The sequence below is a fragment of the Raphanus sativus genome, chromosome 4 (genome assembly GCF_000801105.2).
Source record: "Raphanus sativus cultivar WK10039 chromosome 4, ASM80110v3, whole genome shotgun sequence".
Classification (NCBI taxonomy): Eukaryota; Viridiplantae; Streptophyta; class Magnoliopsida; order Brassicales; family Brassicaceae; genus Raphanus; species Raphanus sativus.
In genome coordinates this window covers 8,054,745-8,075,683 of record NC_079514.1, presented here as the reverse complement: position 1 = coordinate 8,075,683, position 20,939 = coordinate 8,054,745, and the positions used below count along the sequence as shown (strand labels likewise).

General features: G+C 30.4%; 2 protein-coding genes across 2 annotated transcripts; one reads left to right on the top strand and one right to left on the bottom strand.

Moving 5' to 3' along the window:
* The first annotated feature begins 6,345 nt into the window (after positions 1-6,345).
* LOC130510725 (NDR1/HIN1-like protein 12) lies at positions 6,346-7,174 on the top strand. The gene has a single exon (XM_057007311.1). It carries the CDS (start codon positions 6,485-6,487, stop codon positions 7,109-7,111), a length of 627 nt encoding a protein of 208 aa, XP_056863291.1. The 5' UTR covers positions 6,346-6,484; the 3' UTR covers positions 7,112-7,174.
* A 6,864-nt stretch (positions 7,175-14,038) lies between these two features.
* Positions 14,039-17,776, bottom strand: LOC108848646 (protein SMAX1-LIKE 3). The gene is made up of 3 exons (XM_018622065.2): positions 16,345-17,776; positions 15,404-15,611; positions 14,039-15,311 (listed from the first exon to the last, which is right to left on the bottom strand). Exons 1-3 carry the CDS (start codon positions 17,493-17,495, stop codon positions 14,310-14,312), a joined length of 2,361 nt encoding a protein of 786 aa, XP_018477567.1. The 5' UTR covers positions 17,496-17,776; the 3' UTR covers positions 14,039-14,309.
* Positions 17,777-20,939: the final 3,163 nt, after the last annotated feature.

The following is a 20,939-nucleotide window of genomic DNA, read 5'->3' as shown; positions in this document are numbered from 1 at the left end:
ATTCAAAGTTAGTAATTAACATGACTATAACACATGACAATTTTATATTTAAGATTGTTACATGTTTTAAATAAAATCTTATTATAAATAATTATTTCATAGTAATTTTATTCTTTTTGTTAGTAATTAACATAATTGTGACACATGGCAATTTTATATTTAAGATTATAATATGTGTTAGATAAAATCTTATTATAAATAATTATTTAATAGTAATTTTCCTTTTTTAGAAAAGGTATTGTAAGTAAAAACAATTTCCATACAAATAGTAAATTAATAGTAATTCCTTTTTTAAATCGGAAATGAAAATTATAAAAGCTATATGAAAATATTTTTTCTTTCCAAAAAATTATAATTTTCCTTTTTGTGTTAAATAAAAAATTTCATATAAATAATTATTTAATACTATTTTTCCTTTTTTGTGAAACATTATTGTAAATAAAAAATTCCCATACAAAATGTAAATTAATAATAAATTTCCTTTTTATATCCAAAATGAAAATTGTAAAAGCTATATGAAAATAATTTTTCCTTTCAAAAAATTCTAATTTTCCTTTTTCAAAAAATCATGAACAAATAGAATTATAAAATACAAATATTATTTTAATAAGATTAATGTTTTTACACATTTATAATTAATTAATAGTAATTTTTTTTCTGTGAAACAAATTATTGTAAATAAAAATTTCCATAAATAGTAAATTAATAGTAATTTTCCTTTATAAATCTAAAATGAAAATAGTAAAAGCTATATGAACAATAATTTTCCTTTTTAAGAAAATCATGAAAAAGAGAATTATAAAAGAAAAATTGTAGTTAGATAATATTTAAAATGAATGATAAAATCCTAATAGTACACCAAACTGTTTAATAATAAATATATGATTTAGCTAAAATCATAGATTACTTTTATTTTATCCTAATCAAAAATTTAAAAGAGTATTTAATATTATTTTTTATTTTTTTATTGTAAATAAAAAGGATATTTATAAAATAGATCATTTTTCCTTTTTAAAAAACAATTCAAGCAAAATAATATTTTAAAAACTTATTTAATAAATCATTATATTAGTACATAAGAAAATGTATAATGTGATCATTTACTTGATTTACGTTATTCGACTTTCAATTTTTCTTATTTTTCATTCAATTTCTTATTTTAGGTTGGATTTAATTCAAACATTTAGGTATAATGTTTTTTTTCTAATCCAAGTAGTAAGTTGATACAATTCATGTATGTGCCATTATTATAAATATATAAATTTAACTTGAACTTATGTATGAAAATTATTTTTAGTTATAAAATAAATCTTACACAACGTATGCAAATAAATCATAAAACTATAATAAAATGATTATTATTTTATGTTTTTTATTAAATTAAAACATCAAACAAAACCGTTGCAACACAACAGGCTCATATCTAGTATATTCATAATCTATAGTTTTACAATAAACAAAAACAATCAAGAACGATCAAGTGAGACATGAAGAGATGGTCACGGATGAATTGATGTAGTTAAAATTAAGGAGTTTCGTTAGGTTTAATGGCTACTTGCTAGTTGATGGTTGAATGAGTTGATTGAGGGTAAAATGATCAGCACACCAAATATACAAACAGTACCAAAGAGAAGAAAGTTCTCAGTCTTGGTTCACAATGAAATTTGAGTTAATTAATAATGATAGAATCAAATCATCTAGGAAACCAAAGCAATAAATAATATGCTTATAGTTTATAAAAGACGGTTATTGTGTTGGAGCCTTTGGTTATCTGAATGTAAACCCTTCGATCTTAATCGTTGTTTGGTGGTTCACTGGCTCTTAATTTTGTAGGTTGATTCAAGAAAGAGCCGTCGGATCTCGTGACTACACCATTGTTGGCTCGATGCTGCATATGGTCAAGATATAAAATATATATTGAATGGTGTTGGGTCCTCATGAACACGGACCAGGTTTATTGGACACGAAACATCATCATGTTGGGGACTTCTCCTAGTTTTGAGTGTCAGATTGCGTCAGAATCCACATAGAGAAATCACCTCTCTTTTTTCTCTGTCTATGTCTAGGAAAGCTATAATATATTCAATTTCTTTAAAATAATAATAATAATAACATATTCAAATTTCACTTTTAAAAATAGAATATAGTTCAAGAAGAAAACCCAAATTAAAAAAATAATAATTCCAAATTTATTTGAAACCACTCGAGCCTCTCGACGTGTAGTGGAGTAAGAAAATATATTAATGAGTTTGATATATATATATATATATATCGAATTCAGAAAGTTAATATTAGTTTTAGTAGATTTGTGATGCTAGTAAATAGTAACTGCTTGTTTGATCAATTTTCAACTTTTTACTCTAAACTTTTTTTGGGGTAAAAATAGTCTAATTTTTTCCCACTTCTAAAACTTGCTTCTTTATTTTAGTAAAGAATGCAAATATTAAAATTAGAACTCTAAATTATCACTCAAGTTCATACTTGAATTTTCTATTTATTTTAAATTAAATATTACCAGTTAAATTGGTTCATTTAATTATATATGATTAAACAATATTAGGAAACAAGAGATTTATATTGATTAATATTATCATACTAGTATTGGTAAGAAAAAAAGAAATCATCAAATTTACAAAACAAACCAGCAGCATTTCTTATATATGTACCTTTTTTTTATTTACTAAGGATTTCGCACAGTAATCAACATAAACATATCTTTTTGTGATTTTCTTTACTAAATTAGTAACATGTTTATATGTAGCATGAGTTATGAACAAGTTAAACTTCTTTTTGTTCAAAAAAGAAGATGAAATTAAACTTCCATCAAATCTATGAACTGTCTATTTGAAACGAAAAAGTTCATAACCCAACCAAGAATGGGGCATGCATGGAACCTAATATAGTTTTCCCCTATATGGTAATACGTAAGTTATTTACTTAACTGTTACAAATTCCCAGTCAATTGCGATTATCTCAGTGGCGGAGGCAGAAATGATATTCAAGAGGATCAATAATATTATCATAAGCAAGATCACACGAAAATGTTTATTGACTAGGTGCACATAGAATGTTTAGACTTAGATCATGAGGGTCATATTACTAAATTATCTTGAAAATGTAAATTATATAAGCATAAAAATTATATTTGTTAAAAGTTATATGGGTCAATTGACCCCCCTCATGTCAAGCTGGCTCTGCCACTGGATTATCTACAGTGCACTCACTGTCAGAAAAGAGGCGAATACTACGTAAAGTACTACTTATTTATTCAGCTATATCCATAATTTATATAGATTGTTTGGTAATGAATGCATAGTTTAAATAGAAATAAATGGGTTGGTGGTTTGTCTTTATGTAATTAATGAATCTAACAAAAGAAAATGTAACGAAGGAAAAGACACTTTGCATTATGATCAAATGTAACTTTTACGAAAGATTCGAAATCGCTAGTTAGGCTGTGGAGATAGAAGTTGCAGCCTGTAAACATGACCATGTGGGTCCCACTCAAACGAAGAAAATGCGGAGACGTGTTTTGTTTTCGAGTGAACAGCGAACACCCGACGCAGACGCAGACGCAACACATTGATATGAATACAATCGTATAAATTACCTACTGTTTTTTTTTTGCTTGAATAAATCACATACTGTTTTTTTTTTTTTTTATAACTTCTTTTCCATTTCATTCCAAAATGAGATACTATTTTCGAATACACTTGTTTGAAATAAAAGCTAAAACAGAGGAAAATAGTACTATGTTAAGGGATCATAAAAAAAGAAACACTTGTGAAGCAGGGTCTGTTGAGCAGGAGCGACGTGAGATCGAAAGTGACTGCGACTTAGGCATCGAAGTAGCGGAACCACAGCTGCAAATAAGACTCATTCGCCGCTGAAGATTGTTGGAGCCTACGAGAAATAGCAGGCAAAAGCGCATGATCCAAACCAATTAACTTGGCTTTGAGAGTAACCTTACATTCCTTGACTATAAGAAGTGAGGTTCTGGACTTAGACGTATGCAACCTCGGATTCCTTTCCTTTCAGAAAGCATAGACAAGAGCTTGGATCAGTAAATTGCAAATAGTCCTTAATTTGCGGTTGGGAGAAGATGACGGGAGCCAATTGATGATAGCCTCGAATTGTAGTGGAGGATTGAAACTAGCATGACTGAAAAAGACATCCCAAACCTCTCAAGAGAAAGAGCATCTGAAAAACAAATGATCTTGATCCTCATCGTGGTTGTTGCAAAGAAGACATGTCGCTGAGATGTTAGAACCCCACTGACGCAATCTATCTCGCGTAGGAAGTCTGTTGAGAACTGTGACCCATGCTTGGAAGGCATGCTTTGGAATTCTCACTTTGAACCTTATTGATTGTTGCCAAGGAACAGGAGGGGGCGCAGGATTCAGGGTCTGCCAAGTTTTAGAGGCAATGAACTGACTAGGCTCAGAATCCAAGATGTTCCTCCAGAGATATTTGTCGGATGCATCTGTTGTGGAGAGAATAGGAGGCGTAGGTGGGAGACAAGCTTTGATTAGTTAAATAATACGATGACGTCCTGTAAGAAGAGACCAAGCGCCATCTGAAATAGACTCTGAGACAGTTGCCAAGCTACGAACTCCTAATACTCGCGGACAAATCACATACTGTTTGCTTAACAAATACATTATAGTTGATCAAAAAGATCGTGACATAAAAAAAGATGATCAAAAAGATCAATCAATTAAATAGTTATAAGTGTCTATAGCCTTAGGGCTTTATAAATTTTTGCTTGGCAGTGCACGAATGTTCGCAATTATATTGTTATTTAGGATAAGATAGAGAAATTATTTATGTGAATTTAACGTTGCATTCACTCTTATTGCGTAGAAAGAGTTGGTGGGCTAGCCGAGTAGGTGACGTTTAATTTATATTGGTACTATATTTGATGTGAATGAGATTAATGAAGTAAAGCAAGGAGTACAATTAATCATTATCAACAATTAACCAATGCGAAGTAACTTTTACATATTTAATTTTTTCAAAAACATTTATAGCTAGACCTAACATAAGCCATCTGAAAAATACTCATTCTGTTTCATATTAATGTCATTTTAATATTTTGTTGTTACATAAAAAATGTCATTCTATAATTTCGATGTAACTTATATTTGTTTTCATTAATATTAATTGCAAAACATATTGATTTTATAAATAAATTTATTTAAAATGCTATTAGTTAGATAGATAACATTAATGAAAATATAAACATATTTTAGTCAATTTATTAATACATGTAAATTTTTTTTAAGTAACATTTTTGTGAGATGAAATGAGTAATTGATTATTTAACTGAGTGTTCTTTGAAGTATTAACCTCCACGGATTATATGATTAACAATCGATATCCGATGTAATGTTATATAATATTGTGAACATTTCGTTAATTTTTTATTAGATCTCAAATATCACAAAACTCATATAAAATAAGATGTGCCATATTTTTATTTTAAAAATATTCTACCGAACCCAACCATAAAACGACACGTCTAACACCGGAAACAAATTTATCTTTGAACTGAATTCTTTTGATTTACAAAATTGCTATATCAGAATAAGAATATGTGCACATGACTCGTGTTTTTTTAGACTCGAGTTCTAATTAGTTTTTTTATTACTATCCACAAACGCAGTTTTTACGGTTGGTAATAGTTACCAATATTTCAAAACAATCATACAAACTACTATAAATAGTTTCAAACCGTTTTAAACCTTTTAAAATCAAAATTGATTCAGCTAACATTTACGATTGCAGACAGTTTATAGATGGATAATTGTTATATTTTATCACAATAGTATGTTTTTATATTTTATAATGTTACAATATGTTTATATTGCTAATTTATTATTAAACCGTTGCAATATCTTCTAATCAACCACTCACAAGTGTTCCGCAAACACAACAATTTTTAAACGTTGTGTGAGTCATATAAAATGCTAAATAATGTTTGAAACTGTTGCTATCCCCGTCCAGAAATTTTCACACCCGCACTGAACCAGTCGTACCCTAAATAATTATACCAAAATAATAAATCCAAAAAATAGACTCAGTGTATTTTAACAGAATCAATCATGAGGGAAACTTCCATCACCGCAACTAAATAAAATAAAATAAATTTGACAAGCCAGCTAAAAGCTCCACTATATGTCAACAAATTAACCATTATGCATAACATCTTATTCTTTTTGAGCATACGCATGTTCACATTCATTTCTACTATTGCTACAAAATAATCTATTGAAAAAGATTAGATAAGAACTTAAATGAAACTATAGTTTAAACACAACGCGCATAGTACATATGCCATTATTACATACAATTTGGAATATAAATATACACAACCATCTTCGTCAGACGAATTGTTTTCCTCCCATCATCACTAGTCACGACCAAACACAAAAAGGAAGAAAGAGAGGCACACACACGGCAGTGGCAGAACCGTAAATAGAAGATGTCGAAAGATTGTGGTAACCACGGTGGCGGCAAAGAAGCAGCTGTCCGGCGAATCTGCGCCGCCGTAATCGCCTTTATCATCATAGTTCTAGTCACCATCTTCCTAGTTTGGGTCATACTCAGGCCCACTAAGCCAAGATTCGTCCTCCAAGACGCCACCGTCTTCGCCTTCAACCTCTCGCAACCAAATCTCCTCACCACAAACTTTCAAGTCACATTCGCATCTCGTAACCCTAACTCCAAGATCGGAATCTACTACGACCGTCTCCACGTCTACGCTACTTACCGGAACCAGCAGATAACTCTCCGGACAGCTATTCCTCCGACGTATCAAGGCCACAAAGAAGATAACGTCTGGTCTCCGTTTGTTTACGGAACCGCTGTTCCGATCGCTCCGTACAACTCCGTCGCGTTGGGAGATGAGCAAGGTCGTGGGTTCGTAGGGTTGATGATACGAGCCGATGGGCGCGTGAGGTGGAAAGTAGGGACGTTGATCACAGGGAAGTATCATCTACATGTTCGGTGTCCGGCTTACATCAATCTTGGAAACAAAGCTGCTGGTGTTCTTGTCGGCGATAGCGCCGTTAAGTATACATTGGTTACTAAATGCAGTGTGAACGTTTAGAACTTTGACGGAGTTAATTGTAAATCTACTTACGTTGAAATAAAATGGAGGATTGGGTCTGCTTTTTTTGTGTGTTTCTGTACTTGTTCTTTTTTTGTTTTTATCTTTATAAGTTTACTACTTCGTAATCACCAATAATACTGTGACCACAGCATAGAAGACAGTAACTCAGTAGGTTCCGCTGTTGAGTTTATAGGACATATAAAATATCATAGCAGCAATATCTAGACTTTAATTTCTTCAAGTTGTAAAAGACAATGTGAAGAGGAATATGTTGTTGGTAGAGACTAGAGATAGTAATGATGCGAATGGAATATTAATTGTGAAATTAATATAGATCGTACTGTCCGAATATATGCTCATGATATTTTTTTAGGATAAAGTAGTATACTTTTTTGATGGGTAGATGTTAGAGCACCTCTACAAAGTTATTTTTTTAAAAAGAATATAACGTACTGCTTTATATAGTTAAGTTTTAATACTAGAAAAAATGAGTCACTTAAAATGATAATCATTCCGTTTTATAATAAATGATGTTTCAGAATAGGTTTGTTGTTTCAAATAGATAATGTTTTGATATTTTTTATTTTCAATTTTACTGAAAATTGTATAACCAATTAGATTTTGCATGTATTTCTATAATTGTTTGAATGAGTTTTTAAAGTTAGCCTTTTAGATAAAAATAAATTTCATCATATATTGTGAAATAGAGGGAGTATATGTTTCAATTTAACCTTTTAGGGTTCATGAAAATTCTCATTTGAAAATCTTTTTCATATTTTTTTAATATTTTTATCATCTTTATTGTTGAGATATCTATTAGAAAAATCAACAAAATTGTTTTTAAGAGGCTTGAAGTACTAAAATAATCGGAATGCTTTAGAGAGGACAAAAACTAAAACCATTCAGTATATACTCAGAGAGGGTTATTAGTAAGGGTTATTAGTAAGAGAATTCTCAATAACTTTGAAAATTTTGAGATTTCATTGTTATTGGTTGTTGGATTTCAAAATCTTAATAGAATTTATTGTTATTGGTTTAAGAATTTTCAAAATCCATTCAAATCCTTTGTTATTCAAAAAGTTTTTTATTATCGATTCAATAATTCTCTAAATCTAGTGTTATTGGAAAATAAATTATATTCATTTTTACTCATAAGATTCATCTTTCAAAATATCATATGTAACCATGTGATTTTCTAAATTCATGTAATAATTCTTACCAAATATTTATTCCACTGTAAATCCAAATTATATATCCAAAAAAATAATTCATTAAATTTTATATAGCTTTACAATTTTGAATATATAATTATATTTATTGTTTTATCATTTTAATATATAATTATAATTATAAATATTAAAAGTTCGAAATATTTTTTTTAAAATAGTTTGAAAAGTATTTTAAAATAAAAATTTGAAAAAATTGAGTAGTCATATTTTTTATAAAATTTCGAAATTAAAAACATATAATTTGAAATTATAGAAAAATATATTTTTATTTATTTTTTGTCTTTTAATATTATTTCTTTATTACTCTTTATATATCGATCTATAGAACAAATTTGTCTCTTTAATTAAACTTCTTTTGGTAATCCAAATTCATGAAAATCTATATCAATCTATAAAGAAATTATGATCAAATTTTATAAGTCAATATATTACAATTTACAATCCACATAATTTTTAAAATCTATCAACTATTTAAATTTACAAACTCTATACAAATTCATTTCCCAATAACTCATTTCAGTCTATTAAACCGGTTTACGTATCCACCGTTGCCGTATGAGGATGTGGATTTTAGATTGAAAAGTTGAAAACCATATGCTTTTAGAATATAGTATCAGTATCAGTGAGTTATTGCTCTTCATTAATATGCCCACTGAAGATGGAACTACACCTCTCAATGAAAGCACAATTAATACTTCCTTTTTTTGTAACTACACCCACTAAAGAGAAATAAGTTCCAGATCCGGAAGAAAACTCTTATATAACTTCTAACTGCTACTATAACTAAAGAATCATCAGCCAGCATAGAAAATAACCTGGCATAGTCGGATAAATTTGATGAAAATCGGCTACAGTTATAAAATCTCTAGCTATTGAAATATATCGATATTTATAAGAGCTTTTAGACTATGAAGTTTATTTGGGAATTCAGTAAAAAAAGATCGGATCATCTCTATCATTAGTTAGAAAGTATTTGATTAGTCTACTTTATAGTATTATAAGTGGACTCTTCGTGGAGCTGTATATAAAAAAGAAAAGAAATGATGCTGCACCAACTGATACAAAACCATAAACAAATGGGCCTTATCTTTCTCACTATTGAACCTCATAATTCATAAACCATCCTAAGTCCAATAATGAAGAAAAACAAGCATGGAGTAACCACTATAAGTTCAATTATTTCCCTTGCAATCAATTTCTAAGGGGTTTAGGTACCTGCCGTCTCTACCATATATAGAAGAATATGTTACATTATGATTATCTCTCTTTTGACAAATCAAGTCATACAATGGCGATGAATCTACCATCGGAACTGAAAAAGGATTCATCTATAGAGAAATAAAAAAAAGGCTCAAGACCAAATGGAATGGGATGTTGTAAAGAATCCCAACTAATATTTTGATTGGGTTCAGTGGAATTAACGTCATATTCTTGAGAGTAGATGTTATAGTATTAGTGTAACACTTGAAGATGTATGGAGTCATTCATTCAAAAAAAAAAGATGTATTGAATGCTATTGAATTGATGGAAATAAAGATGATTAGGATTCATTGTAAATATATGTGCACAATTTGGCAGCAGAAATTACATAGGCCCATGGCAACTATGAATCGCACCGTTTCTCAACATCTTTTATGCCATCAACTCTCAGCTGAATGAAACTAACGTTTTAAGAAACTTTGGATTGAGCTTTTCGTAAAATTAATAACCCACAATTAAATACTAATATTAATATATATATATACACATATATTTTTAGAACCCAATGGTAGATGATAACTCAATTGGAGGTGTTCTTAAGTTTTTTTTATGCCATTAACTCTCAGTTGAATAAAACTAAATTATTACTTAGTTGGGTTCCTGTATTGCTTACATTTTAATAAATAGTTTGTACAGTTCTCTTTTTTTTTTCTTATTTAATCGACAAGAAAACAAAAGCTACCACGAGGAGAAAAAGTTAGTATGTTTTCATTGCTTTTCTTAAAGATAAAAAAAAAGATGAGATCAAAGTTTAATTCTCTAGTGACCAAATGCCCCATCACAAGGCTCTTAAAAGCTTAAAAACTCCCAAAAGCAGAGAAATAGAATTTAGCTTTTTACTCTTTTTCTCTTGTGCTTTAAAAGGATCACCCACTTTCTGCAATTCTTGTATATAAATTCACTATATACTTTTCCAAGATCATGCTTAACTTTATCTCCCTTCCTGTTTTTGAGGATAAAATTTAGATTCCATGCATGAATTAATGGACAGATTTACACACATACTGACATACATGATACATATCATATGCATTTATCTGATTTGCAGATATTAATGTGGATATCTTGGTGTGTACACAATGCATAGATATGTTTTGTAGTATCCGTTTTTTGCCCACCAGACGCAACATATCCAAGAAGAAAAAGCTTACCTTATTATTTCAAGTTTGTGAAAGGAGATTCAGTCACAAAAGTGTTCAATACATATTCTACCCGGATCTAAGGGATGTGTATAGAGGCTAGAGCTACCCAAAACTTCTGAGATTTAAAGGTCTGAGCCAAAATTGAGCAAAGGCCGGGAAACTTAACTCACAAAAGGCAAAAGAGAAAAAGAGAAAAGCAGTTTAAGATTCTATAGTGGTGGCTTCTTCCCTTCTCTTGGGAAATAAAGGGAAATTTTTTTTACCAAAAAATAAAGAATAAAGGGAAAAAAATGAAATGAAACAGAGAGGCAATAAAGTTTGTGGAGATCTGTAATATCAATCAAGTTTTTTTGGTATGATAATATCAGTCAAGTTGTCTTGGATTCTAAAGAGAACAATGACCAATTTTGTATGCTTTATAATCATTCAGACATTTTACTGGTTGATAATGGTTTGTCTAGATTATATCCATCTTTTTCATATTGGACGATCTTTTCAAAGAAACTTGCAAAACTCCTTAGTATATATATTTATATATACTATATATATATATATATATGTTATACTGCATATATTAACCATCAAAACTACAACAATAAATTGTAGAGACAAATAAATAATTTTTTTTTGATTTTATATTGTAAAAGATATATATATAGAATGAAAAAAGAAAGTAAAGATATTATATAGAATGAGTCACTTATCACGAAATGGATGAAGTTTTATCAAATCATCGACATAGTCACCGACTAGAAGGAGAATGAGATAATATGTTTTAAGATAAATTGTGTATTAAGTAATAAGTATACTGTTTTTGTCAAAAAGTGGTTAGTATCCTGTCGCATTGCATATTTGCATGTTCTTTCTTCTAGCTTAAGCGTTTTTCTTCTAGCTTAAGTTTGGATTCAAATAGAAGAACCTTTAAGTTGCAACGTGCACTGACAATCAATTGAACATTTATATGAAAACTATTACAGAAATACCTTGAGATAATATTAAAATATTTTTTGTTCAATAAATAGCACATTGATATAATATTTTTATAGTAGCACTAATTAAAATTTTAAAATATTTTTAAATTTTATATTAGGTTCAGTTTAGTGATTAGGGTAATTTGGTATTTTCTTTATCAGATAAGTGTTATTTGGTATTTTTATCATTATATGCAATTTTATAAAATTTAAAATTGTTATAGTGGAGATTTTCCTAAAACTTTTATGCAACCACAAATTGATATGTATGAAACTTAAGTTAAAAAATCATCTATACTATTATTTGAGAAGTGAATTTATTTATTTGTCATATTTTCCATGATATTCGATATCTTTGATAAATAATTATATCATTCATTATTTAACTGATTATAAATTAATATTATAAAATTATCTCAAAAAATAGAAAACGTGCTTGAAAAAAGAAAAGATAATTTCATGTATTTGTTTTTTGTTTATCTACATCTTTCTTTCTTATTTGTTAATTTTTATTATTAGTAGTATATATACACATATAATAATTAGATTTATCATTATACTAAAATATTAAAAATATATTCATAAAAAATAATAAAAATTGATATATATATATATATACATATATTTAAACATAATATGTGATGGCGTATGTTTAAAATAATTTTTAAATTTACTTTAATATTAAAATACCAAAAGAAGTATATAAGTAATAACACTAAATTTGATTTATATTTTTTGTTAACGTGATTTTTTCGTGTTATTTTCATTTTATTCTTATCATTCAGTTGTAAGAATAACATTTATTTGTTATTCAAGTTGAAAAAATAATATTAGTTTGTTTTTATTTCTTAAAATACTTTTATTGGATTGGATTATCTTTTTAAAATATTTTCAAAATATCTACCTCCAAAAAGAATGTTTTTAAAATATTAATTTTTTATTTACAATAAATACTTTATATTTATAAACAGCAATCTCTATTTTAAAGTAAAAATATAGAATGATGATAGTTTAATTTTTTCCATTCCAATATTTAGAAATGAAAATAAAAATAAATATGAAATGTTCTTATCTTAAAAATTATATATTAATGTTTGTTTTTCAATGTAGTTAGTTTGTTTGAGTGTTTATTCAGTTATTTATGGGAGGTATTTCACAACAATTATACATATATCAATAATTTTATTTATTTTGATCAATATAGTATGTGAAATTGTGTTCGGTTTAACATGCTTGTTTTTTTTATTTATTTTGAGATTTTGTAGGTTTTGGCAATTTCAATAATTTGGTTTAATAATATCTCTATATATTAATAATTATCTACTTATTTATTTTATTAGGTAATTATTTATAAATTAATATAATAAAAACTGGTTAAAGATAACAACATATTTTAAAATAAAATTATTAACGTTTTAACCAAAAAATAGTATTTTAAATCAATAAAAGTTTTTAAAACAATAAAAGTTAAAATTAAATAATTGAAAAATTCATAAATAGTATAAATTTAATGTTTTATTTAAATGTTTGATTTTTAAATTAATAGCAAAATTTATTAATAAATTAATAAAAACCACGTGTCAGTGGTCAAGTGGTATGTGCTCCCTCCTGTTGTCCGCAAGGTCGAGGGTTCGAGGCTACCTTTTGCAGATTTGTGGTGATTATCTTGAGGGACCTTTGGGCCCAATACGGAGAAGCCCAGATCTGCTACGCGTGGCCACTAGTGGCTTAACATGGGGTGATCACCAGCTCTCATGGATGCCTTCGGCGGGCTCTCTGGCGGGCAATGCCCAGATTTCCGAGACGGTCATTAGGCGCTAGTCGGATTCCTCTCGAGGCATTCAGATACCAAGGTCATCAAAAAAAAATTATTAATAAATATCCATAAAGAATTATATCCATATATGCAGATAAAACATCTAGTTATTATATATAAGAAGAAGATAATGTTTTTTTTCCCTTAAAAACAATACAAAACTTACTTTAGAACACACAAAACTAACTATATATTTGGGGATAAATATTTTAAGCAATATTAACAACAACAAAAAACAGTAAAATTGAATATTAACCTGTAACTGTTGAAATATTTCTCAAAAGGAAAAAAGAGAGCAAAATAAGACACTTTGATGATACATCTCGACAAAATAAGTCACTTTAATTCCGTTAAATCCAAATTATGCTCGTATAATAAATGTCAGAAAGCTGCTGAAAAAAAGTTTTACATATATTATTAAATAGACAGTTATAATGATAAATTATTATTTATACTTTTTACTAAAAGTATAAATTATATTAATCTTCTAATTTTTAACGTGAGAATTCCATTGCGAAAAATCAATTCGTAAATAGTAGTATAAATTTTACATTGAACAAAAATATGTAAGAAATTATCCGGCTTCCCATATCCTTCTTGAAATTTCCTAAGCCAAATAAAAAAATTTCTAAAACTACACGTCTAACCCAAAGTATTGTCCAAGTGAAAGATAATTCCTAAGGAGACAAATAACGCATGGTGTAATCGATTTGATCATTGTTCATGTTCATAGATTGAACCATGTTGTATGCATGCACACATGCATGAATCATGATGTTATGTTGATGAACACTTAAAATCAAACTGTGCATCCACAGCTTCAAGCAAGCTGATCTCATCACATGACTCTTCTCCGCAAACGTCATCGTCAAGAGAGAGGTTAAGATCCAGTGCGACGCAAGTAACAACGTTCTTGTCCTCAGACTGATCTGAACCGTCCGATTTCTCATTAAAAGGAGGAGAACAAGCTCTTGATCTTGAGATGAATCTTTCACAGCTCAAGATCACAATAGCATCTCTAAGCGAAGCTTCTTCACCACTCAAACTACGAACTCTTCCTCTCTCAATGGCTCTCTTGAAACCCTTTTGAGACAAATAGTCAGCTTGCTCTATATCTTCCACTAAGAACACTCTGTTTGGATCAGAACAAACAGCTTCAGAGAATTTCTCAATGTAACTCCAGTTCTGTTCATCTCTCGACCTCTTGTTCCTCAAATCTTTCGATGAGAAACTGCTCAAACATATGGAGACAAAGCTGTCTTGCGAACCAAACACGAGTTTAGCCAATTCTCTACCGATCTTCTCTTTAGCCTCTACATCAAGACCTTGAAAGAACATCCATGTATCTTCTCTTACATCTTTGTCTCCGTTGATTGTTCTCGTACTCGAGCCTGATCTGCATCTCAAGACTGTTTTCGCTATATTTGAGATTATATCCTTCTGCCATGGTACCTTGCTATACAAGGCATCACATAACACTGCTAGGTTTTCGGCATTCATTTCTTTAAACCTAGAAGAGGCATGTTCCACCTCCATTCCATCGCTTGGAGAAGCTTCTGAGTTAACTGTTGAGTTAGGATACGAAGAGAGAAGCTCTGGAAGGAACACTCTTAAGGGGAATGCATCACCATTGGTTTGAAGATGATGCATAGTACTACAAGGTTGAGTGGAGCCAGAAGCAGGAGAAGATAGTGTGAGTGTTTTGAAGGATGGTCTATTGTGGATTGCATCGCAGATTGTGTTCCACTTAACCACAAGTTCTTTCATAGAATCTGAATCCTGCCAAGTCCAAGAATCAAACATAGACAGCTCTTAAAAGAAGAAAATGAGGAAGGAAACATGAATTAATTTTGGTGTTTTATACAACTCACATTGTGACTATTTTGAGTCTCCTTCTTGTATAGCTGAAGCCACGCCGGTAAAACTGTTGCAGTGTTTAAATTGCTGTTGTTATTCCTGCATCGCAAGAATCGAGCTTCTTCTTCGAATTTGACAGAACATTCCTCACAGAAACTGAGCTGATCCTCTGATGAATCCATCTGCAGAGGTAAGCTCTCTGATTTCTTGACATTAAGCTCCCTGCTTGGAAACAAAAATGGTCATGATTAGTATTTGAGATATATAAATTGGGAAGCAAGATCAAGATTGTGAACCCTGATGACACTCATGAAGAATAAATGAAAACATTTGAAGAATAACTAATAGTATTACTGCATATTCATTATTACCATATTTATATTTGTGTTACATTTGGATTAGAAAGGTTTACATTATATTTTTGTTAATATTAACCGAATAATGAAAAAAGTGAAGAGTAAACCAATTTTATTTATGTATTAAATTTGAATAAGAAAAGTTTATGAATTTCAAGATTTTGGTCTGTAACATACGCATAATTGCTATCCAGTTTTTTTTTTTTTTTTTGAAACAATTGCTATCCAGTTTATCTCCAGTAATTATGGTAAAAAGTTATTGATTTAAACTTTTAACTTAAAACTGACATGAATTGATGAAGTAAACTTTTTCTCGTGTTACAAAAGAAAAAAAAAAATTTCTCCAATCTTCTATTAGTATCACAAGAAAGCAGATAACATTATACTGTACTAGAATTTATAGAAAAAGGTACGAAAAGGATGCACGTTGTTTCACCGCTCTTTTAGACGATCACCACATAAAGCAAAAACACTATAGGTAAAATTGTCCTTTTCGAACAAAGAGACAAAATAGCTGAACATATTCAACGAAAAAAAAAAATCAAAAAAATTTCTATCTCCAAATGTTGATTGAACGTAACAAAAGGAGAAAACTTTACCTCTCGGAGACAAGACTCAACCGGAGGCTACTACTAGTCGTGGTGGGTATAGTGAGAGTGGTGAGACACCAAAGGGACTCAAGCGAGGGTTGACCAGACTTGCATCTCACGTAAGTCTGTGAAGTCGCAAGACCCATTAACCAAAACCTTCCGTGATCTCCCATGAGCAACCCACGAGCCAACTTCCCAATCTCCACTATCATATGCTCCACAGCACAGTAGTTGTCGTTATTATTATTATTACACATCAAAGAACTTTTTGTTCTAGACTCTACGAACCAGTTCAGGTCTCCAAGATTTAGAATCACTCCTTTTCCGACACAGCTCCTCACGAGTGTCTCCAACTCCTTTAGCTTATGCTCCACGTCGGATCTACTAGGTTGTCCGAACGATGAGAACGATAACGTTATAAACTTAACGTCTTTTAAAGCTTCGGGCACGTCCTTTTTATCAACTTTCTCCATCACCGTTCTCACAACTTTGTCAATAGTGGCTAAACACTCTCCCACGATCACGAAGTTCCTCTTCCTTTTGTCGACTAGATTGTCCATAACGTTCATGACATCCTCGTCCCTGACGACAGGAGTTAACAACTGTCCTTCTTTGGGTTTACTCGTGGATATTGCTTTTGAGGAACTCTCTAAAGAAACAGCTTGCTCGACTTTGCTCTTCACTTGAGGACTCGAGAAACCAGCTTCTCTCATCACTCTACTCACGCTAGGATCATCGAGGATGGATATAATGAGCTGCTCCACTTCAATCTTGACTGCTAAGATCGGTTGCTGCTGGCTCTCGATGGTTCCACGCCGCTGGTGAGCCTGCGCGCGTTTGAAAGCTGCACCGAGAGCGTTAGAGATAGAGGGGAAAGGGGAAGTTTGAATCCCTAACATAGGACTCCCCGTGGAGGCCGGGAGGCGGTTTAGAGCCACGTTGAAGCAGAGCTCTAGGGCTCTACATTGAAGAGGGTGCGTGTGAGATTGGAGACAAGCTGTTCTAAGTAAACCCGTTGGAGCAGAGAGCATGGTGCTAGCCACATGGAGAGGGGTGACCTGAGCATGTCCTCTCCTTCTAGCCAAGCCCATGGATTGTTTCACCACGTTTGCAGCTTCAGGCGTGAGGGCTTGCTCCACCGTGCATCCTCCAGCTCTCATGGTGACAGCCCTAATATAGCTAGCACTGAGAAGTGAGAGGTCTATGGTAAAGGCTTCAAGGATATAGCTTCATTCTTAGATAATGAAAGCACCCAAAGAAAAAGGATCTATTGACTGTCTATATATGGATATGGGCTAAGTATTAAACCTTAGAGCAGAGAGAGAGAGAGAGAGAGAGAGAGAGATCAAGGGAAGATGTGGAAAGAAAGAGAAGTGTTTGGTCATCAAATATAATGAGGGAGGAGAAAATGTGTATGCTTTTCTTGTGATAGAGGCAAAATTTGGGTTTTTTTTCAGGGTCCAAAGTGGATTTTGTAGTGCAAAGTGGAATGCATGTGATGACAAAGCAAGTTTCAAAAGGCAAAGGTAACTCAGCTTTGCCCTTATATTCTTTTCTTTCTCAAGTTTCACAAAAAAAAAGATGTAATGGGTACTGCAGCTAGTGGGTCTCTCTCTTTTCTGCAAAGTGTATCACTTATTAGAAAAGAACCTAATTAAAGATGCAAATCATCATTCATTTATATGATACATAAATATTAAATAATAACCCCAATAACATTTGAAGAAAATATTTGGGATATAATCAGGGGCATCAGTCTCTCCTTTAACACCTTAAGCTACTACTAGCCAAGTCCCACCACCTTTTCAGACAACAGTCTCGTAATCTAAATCCAGTCACGTAAGCTAAACTCAGCATCACAAGTAAGCAACAACATAGGAGCCACCAAAACATCGGAATGAACAGACTAGTGTGTGTGTATATATATGTATTAGCCAACAATGTGTCAATAATCATAGTTTTTTTAAAGAATTTTTGGTTTTATTCAAGCAACATCTATATTATTAAATTTGAGTAACTTTGGGTACTGTTTATAAACATGAATAGCAAAATAAATGAAAATTATTTGAAAATATTGATATCAGATTAATTATTTCATTTTATTTACAAATTTAGCTATTGCATTACAATAAATTAAATAGTTCCTTTTTGTATCTTTTTTATTTATAAATTCTAACACTACATTTAAAATAAATTTAAATTAATTAACTACAATTGTTGTTGTTTCTTTGTGATAAAAAAGAAAACACAAACTGAAATATATATTATATAAAACAATTTTTAAATATAATATTACATTATTTAGTTTAGTCAAATATAAAAATTTCGAGAGTACAATTTTCAAGAAAATAAATATCATAAAATTAATAAAAATTCATAGAAAACTAATGCAAAAACTTAAAATTTTAGTATGTTTTTCATTTTAAAATAAATTAATAAAAACAATAGGTTAATAGATGAATAGTACAATTACATCAAATTGCATCAAGTTAATAAAAATTATTATCAAATATCTATATTATAAAATAATACATTCTACTCTATATATAAATTACAAAATATAAAAATATACACGAAATTTATATTAAACCAGGGATTTATAAGTTTACGTTGAATACAAGTTAAATCAAACACTTTCCCGGGAGCGCAGATCAAGTTCCAGTATTTTATTAAGTGTTAACATGTATTCCTTAAGATAGTAAATGAATAAATTTACAATATCATTGCCAAATGCCAAGTAATAGTAGTTATCAATAAACAAGAAAAATAAAATTCCAAATTCCATTCCAAAAGATAATCACAAGTCACTTGCTTGATGAACAATATTGAAGACTGGTAACCAATCATGCAGTTTTCAGCCTATCAAACTTTGGAAAAGGAAAACGTTCAAGACTATGTTTTCTCAGCCAAGTACACATCTGAAATGATATTGAAATTCGTACTTCAGTTTCCAAATACTATCAAGCATGATCATTTCTTACCATTCTAACGCTTAGGGGCAAGAAACACAAAACAACACAAGGATCACACTACCCTGGTCTTTGAATTTAATTATTTTCTTGTATGGTATTTAGAAACTCAACCCCCTAAAAACACTAAAGAGCTAATCAAACCATCTGACCCATCACGGACATCATTAGCTTTCGTTAATTTCATAAAAGTGTGTAGCTTTTGGACCATAACTTTCATTTTAAAAACGAGAGAGAAGAGAAACGAAGGTGTTTTGAACAAGAAAAGTATTAAAAGAAAGCGCACAAGCCAGTCTCTTGGTGGGGACAGTCTTTGATTGTATCTGCTATCAACACGACCAATCATTTTCATGTGCCTAATGTAATCAAAGTTTCAGTCAGTAACAGGAACTCACGCCCAAATCAAAATAATAGTAAATAGGTTATTCAAGAAAACATCATATATTTATTCATAGAAGCAGAACTGGACTCAGTATTATATAATTGCAACATAATTAAGAGATAAGAATTGTTTGATTCTCGGACCATTAACCAAAATGTAATTTATGATTTTATATCTTAACTTGATAACACTAGATATATACGCAAACAAATTTAAACAGATGCAGATGCCTATCAAATCTTTCAAGAATCCATTGAGAAAATACAAATTCATTTAATTGTTCAATAAAGACCCCCATAATATAAAGTGACTAGGAATTGTTTAAATTTATTTAACAAAAGAAATGATTCCGAGTATGAATTATTCAAACATGAGATCATTGCAGTAATTGGTACAAAGAGCTTTACCATTATACTTCTAATTCGATGAAAATATCTCTCTCTAACACATGAAGCATGCCACTGCATAGAAAGAAGAGAAAAATGCACCACCATTCAACTCGACTAGGAATTTTCGATAAGATTTATATACTTCGGTAACAGAATCATATAAGCTATATTCCCACTGCCGTCAAAAAAAAAAAAAAAAAGCTATATTCCCACTATAGTATCTATGTCCTAAAAGACTAATAAAATAGTAAATATATTATATCTGCTTATGATGGAAATTGAAGAAAACAAGTATAGAATTAAAATATCCTCACTAGAAACAAGAGATATTCCTTCAATTCCCCAATCATCTTTTTAACAATTTTTTTACTTATTTTATGTAAGCCTTCACCTGAAAGCCAGTATTCCCTGCAATAAGTTTTACCACACTAACTTCCTCGCCCAATGCTTCTACAAAAGAAGTTAAAGCATCATATACCCATGCATATACCTATCAACTCAAAATGAGAAAAAACACAAATATGTTGTGCCATAGAACAAAGACAGAAATGATCCTACAATCATTATTCAGGAAAAGCAAGTGAACATGTTGAAATTCAAACATGATTATATGTTTTTTCTGGAAGATAATATGACATAACCAATTACTGTGAACGTTAGGTCACACACAAAAGAGCTTTTATTTCTTTTATTTATCGTTATAAACGTTAACTGGGCTAAATAAATATTATAAACTTGCTAACGTATTAGATTACGTATAGATCAATTAGTTTTCTAGTCCCTTGGATGAAAAATTAGAGGTTTTCATGAGGTTACATAGACGTGGATATATGCTTACAAGACAGAAAAATGGAAAAGTTGTGA

Coding starts and splice junctions, on each gene's coding strand:
- LOC130510725 (XM_057007311.1), top strand. CDS start 6,485: ATGTCGAAAGATTGTGGTAACCACGGTGGCGGCAAAGAAGCAGCTGTC.
- LOC108848646 (XM_018622065.2), bottom strand. CDS start 17,495: ATGAGAGCTGGAGGATGCACGGTGGAGCAAGCCCTCACGCCTGAAGCT. Junction 15,612..16,344: donor TTGAGTCTTGTCTCCGAGAG/GTAAAGTTTTCT, acceptor GTTTCCAAGCAG/GGAGCTTAATGTCAAGAAAT. Junction 15,312..15,403: donor AGACTCAAAATAGTCACAAT/GTGAGTTGTATA, acceptor TGGACTTGGCAG/GATTCAGATTCTATGAAAGA.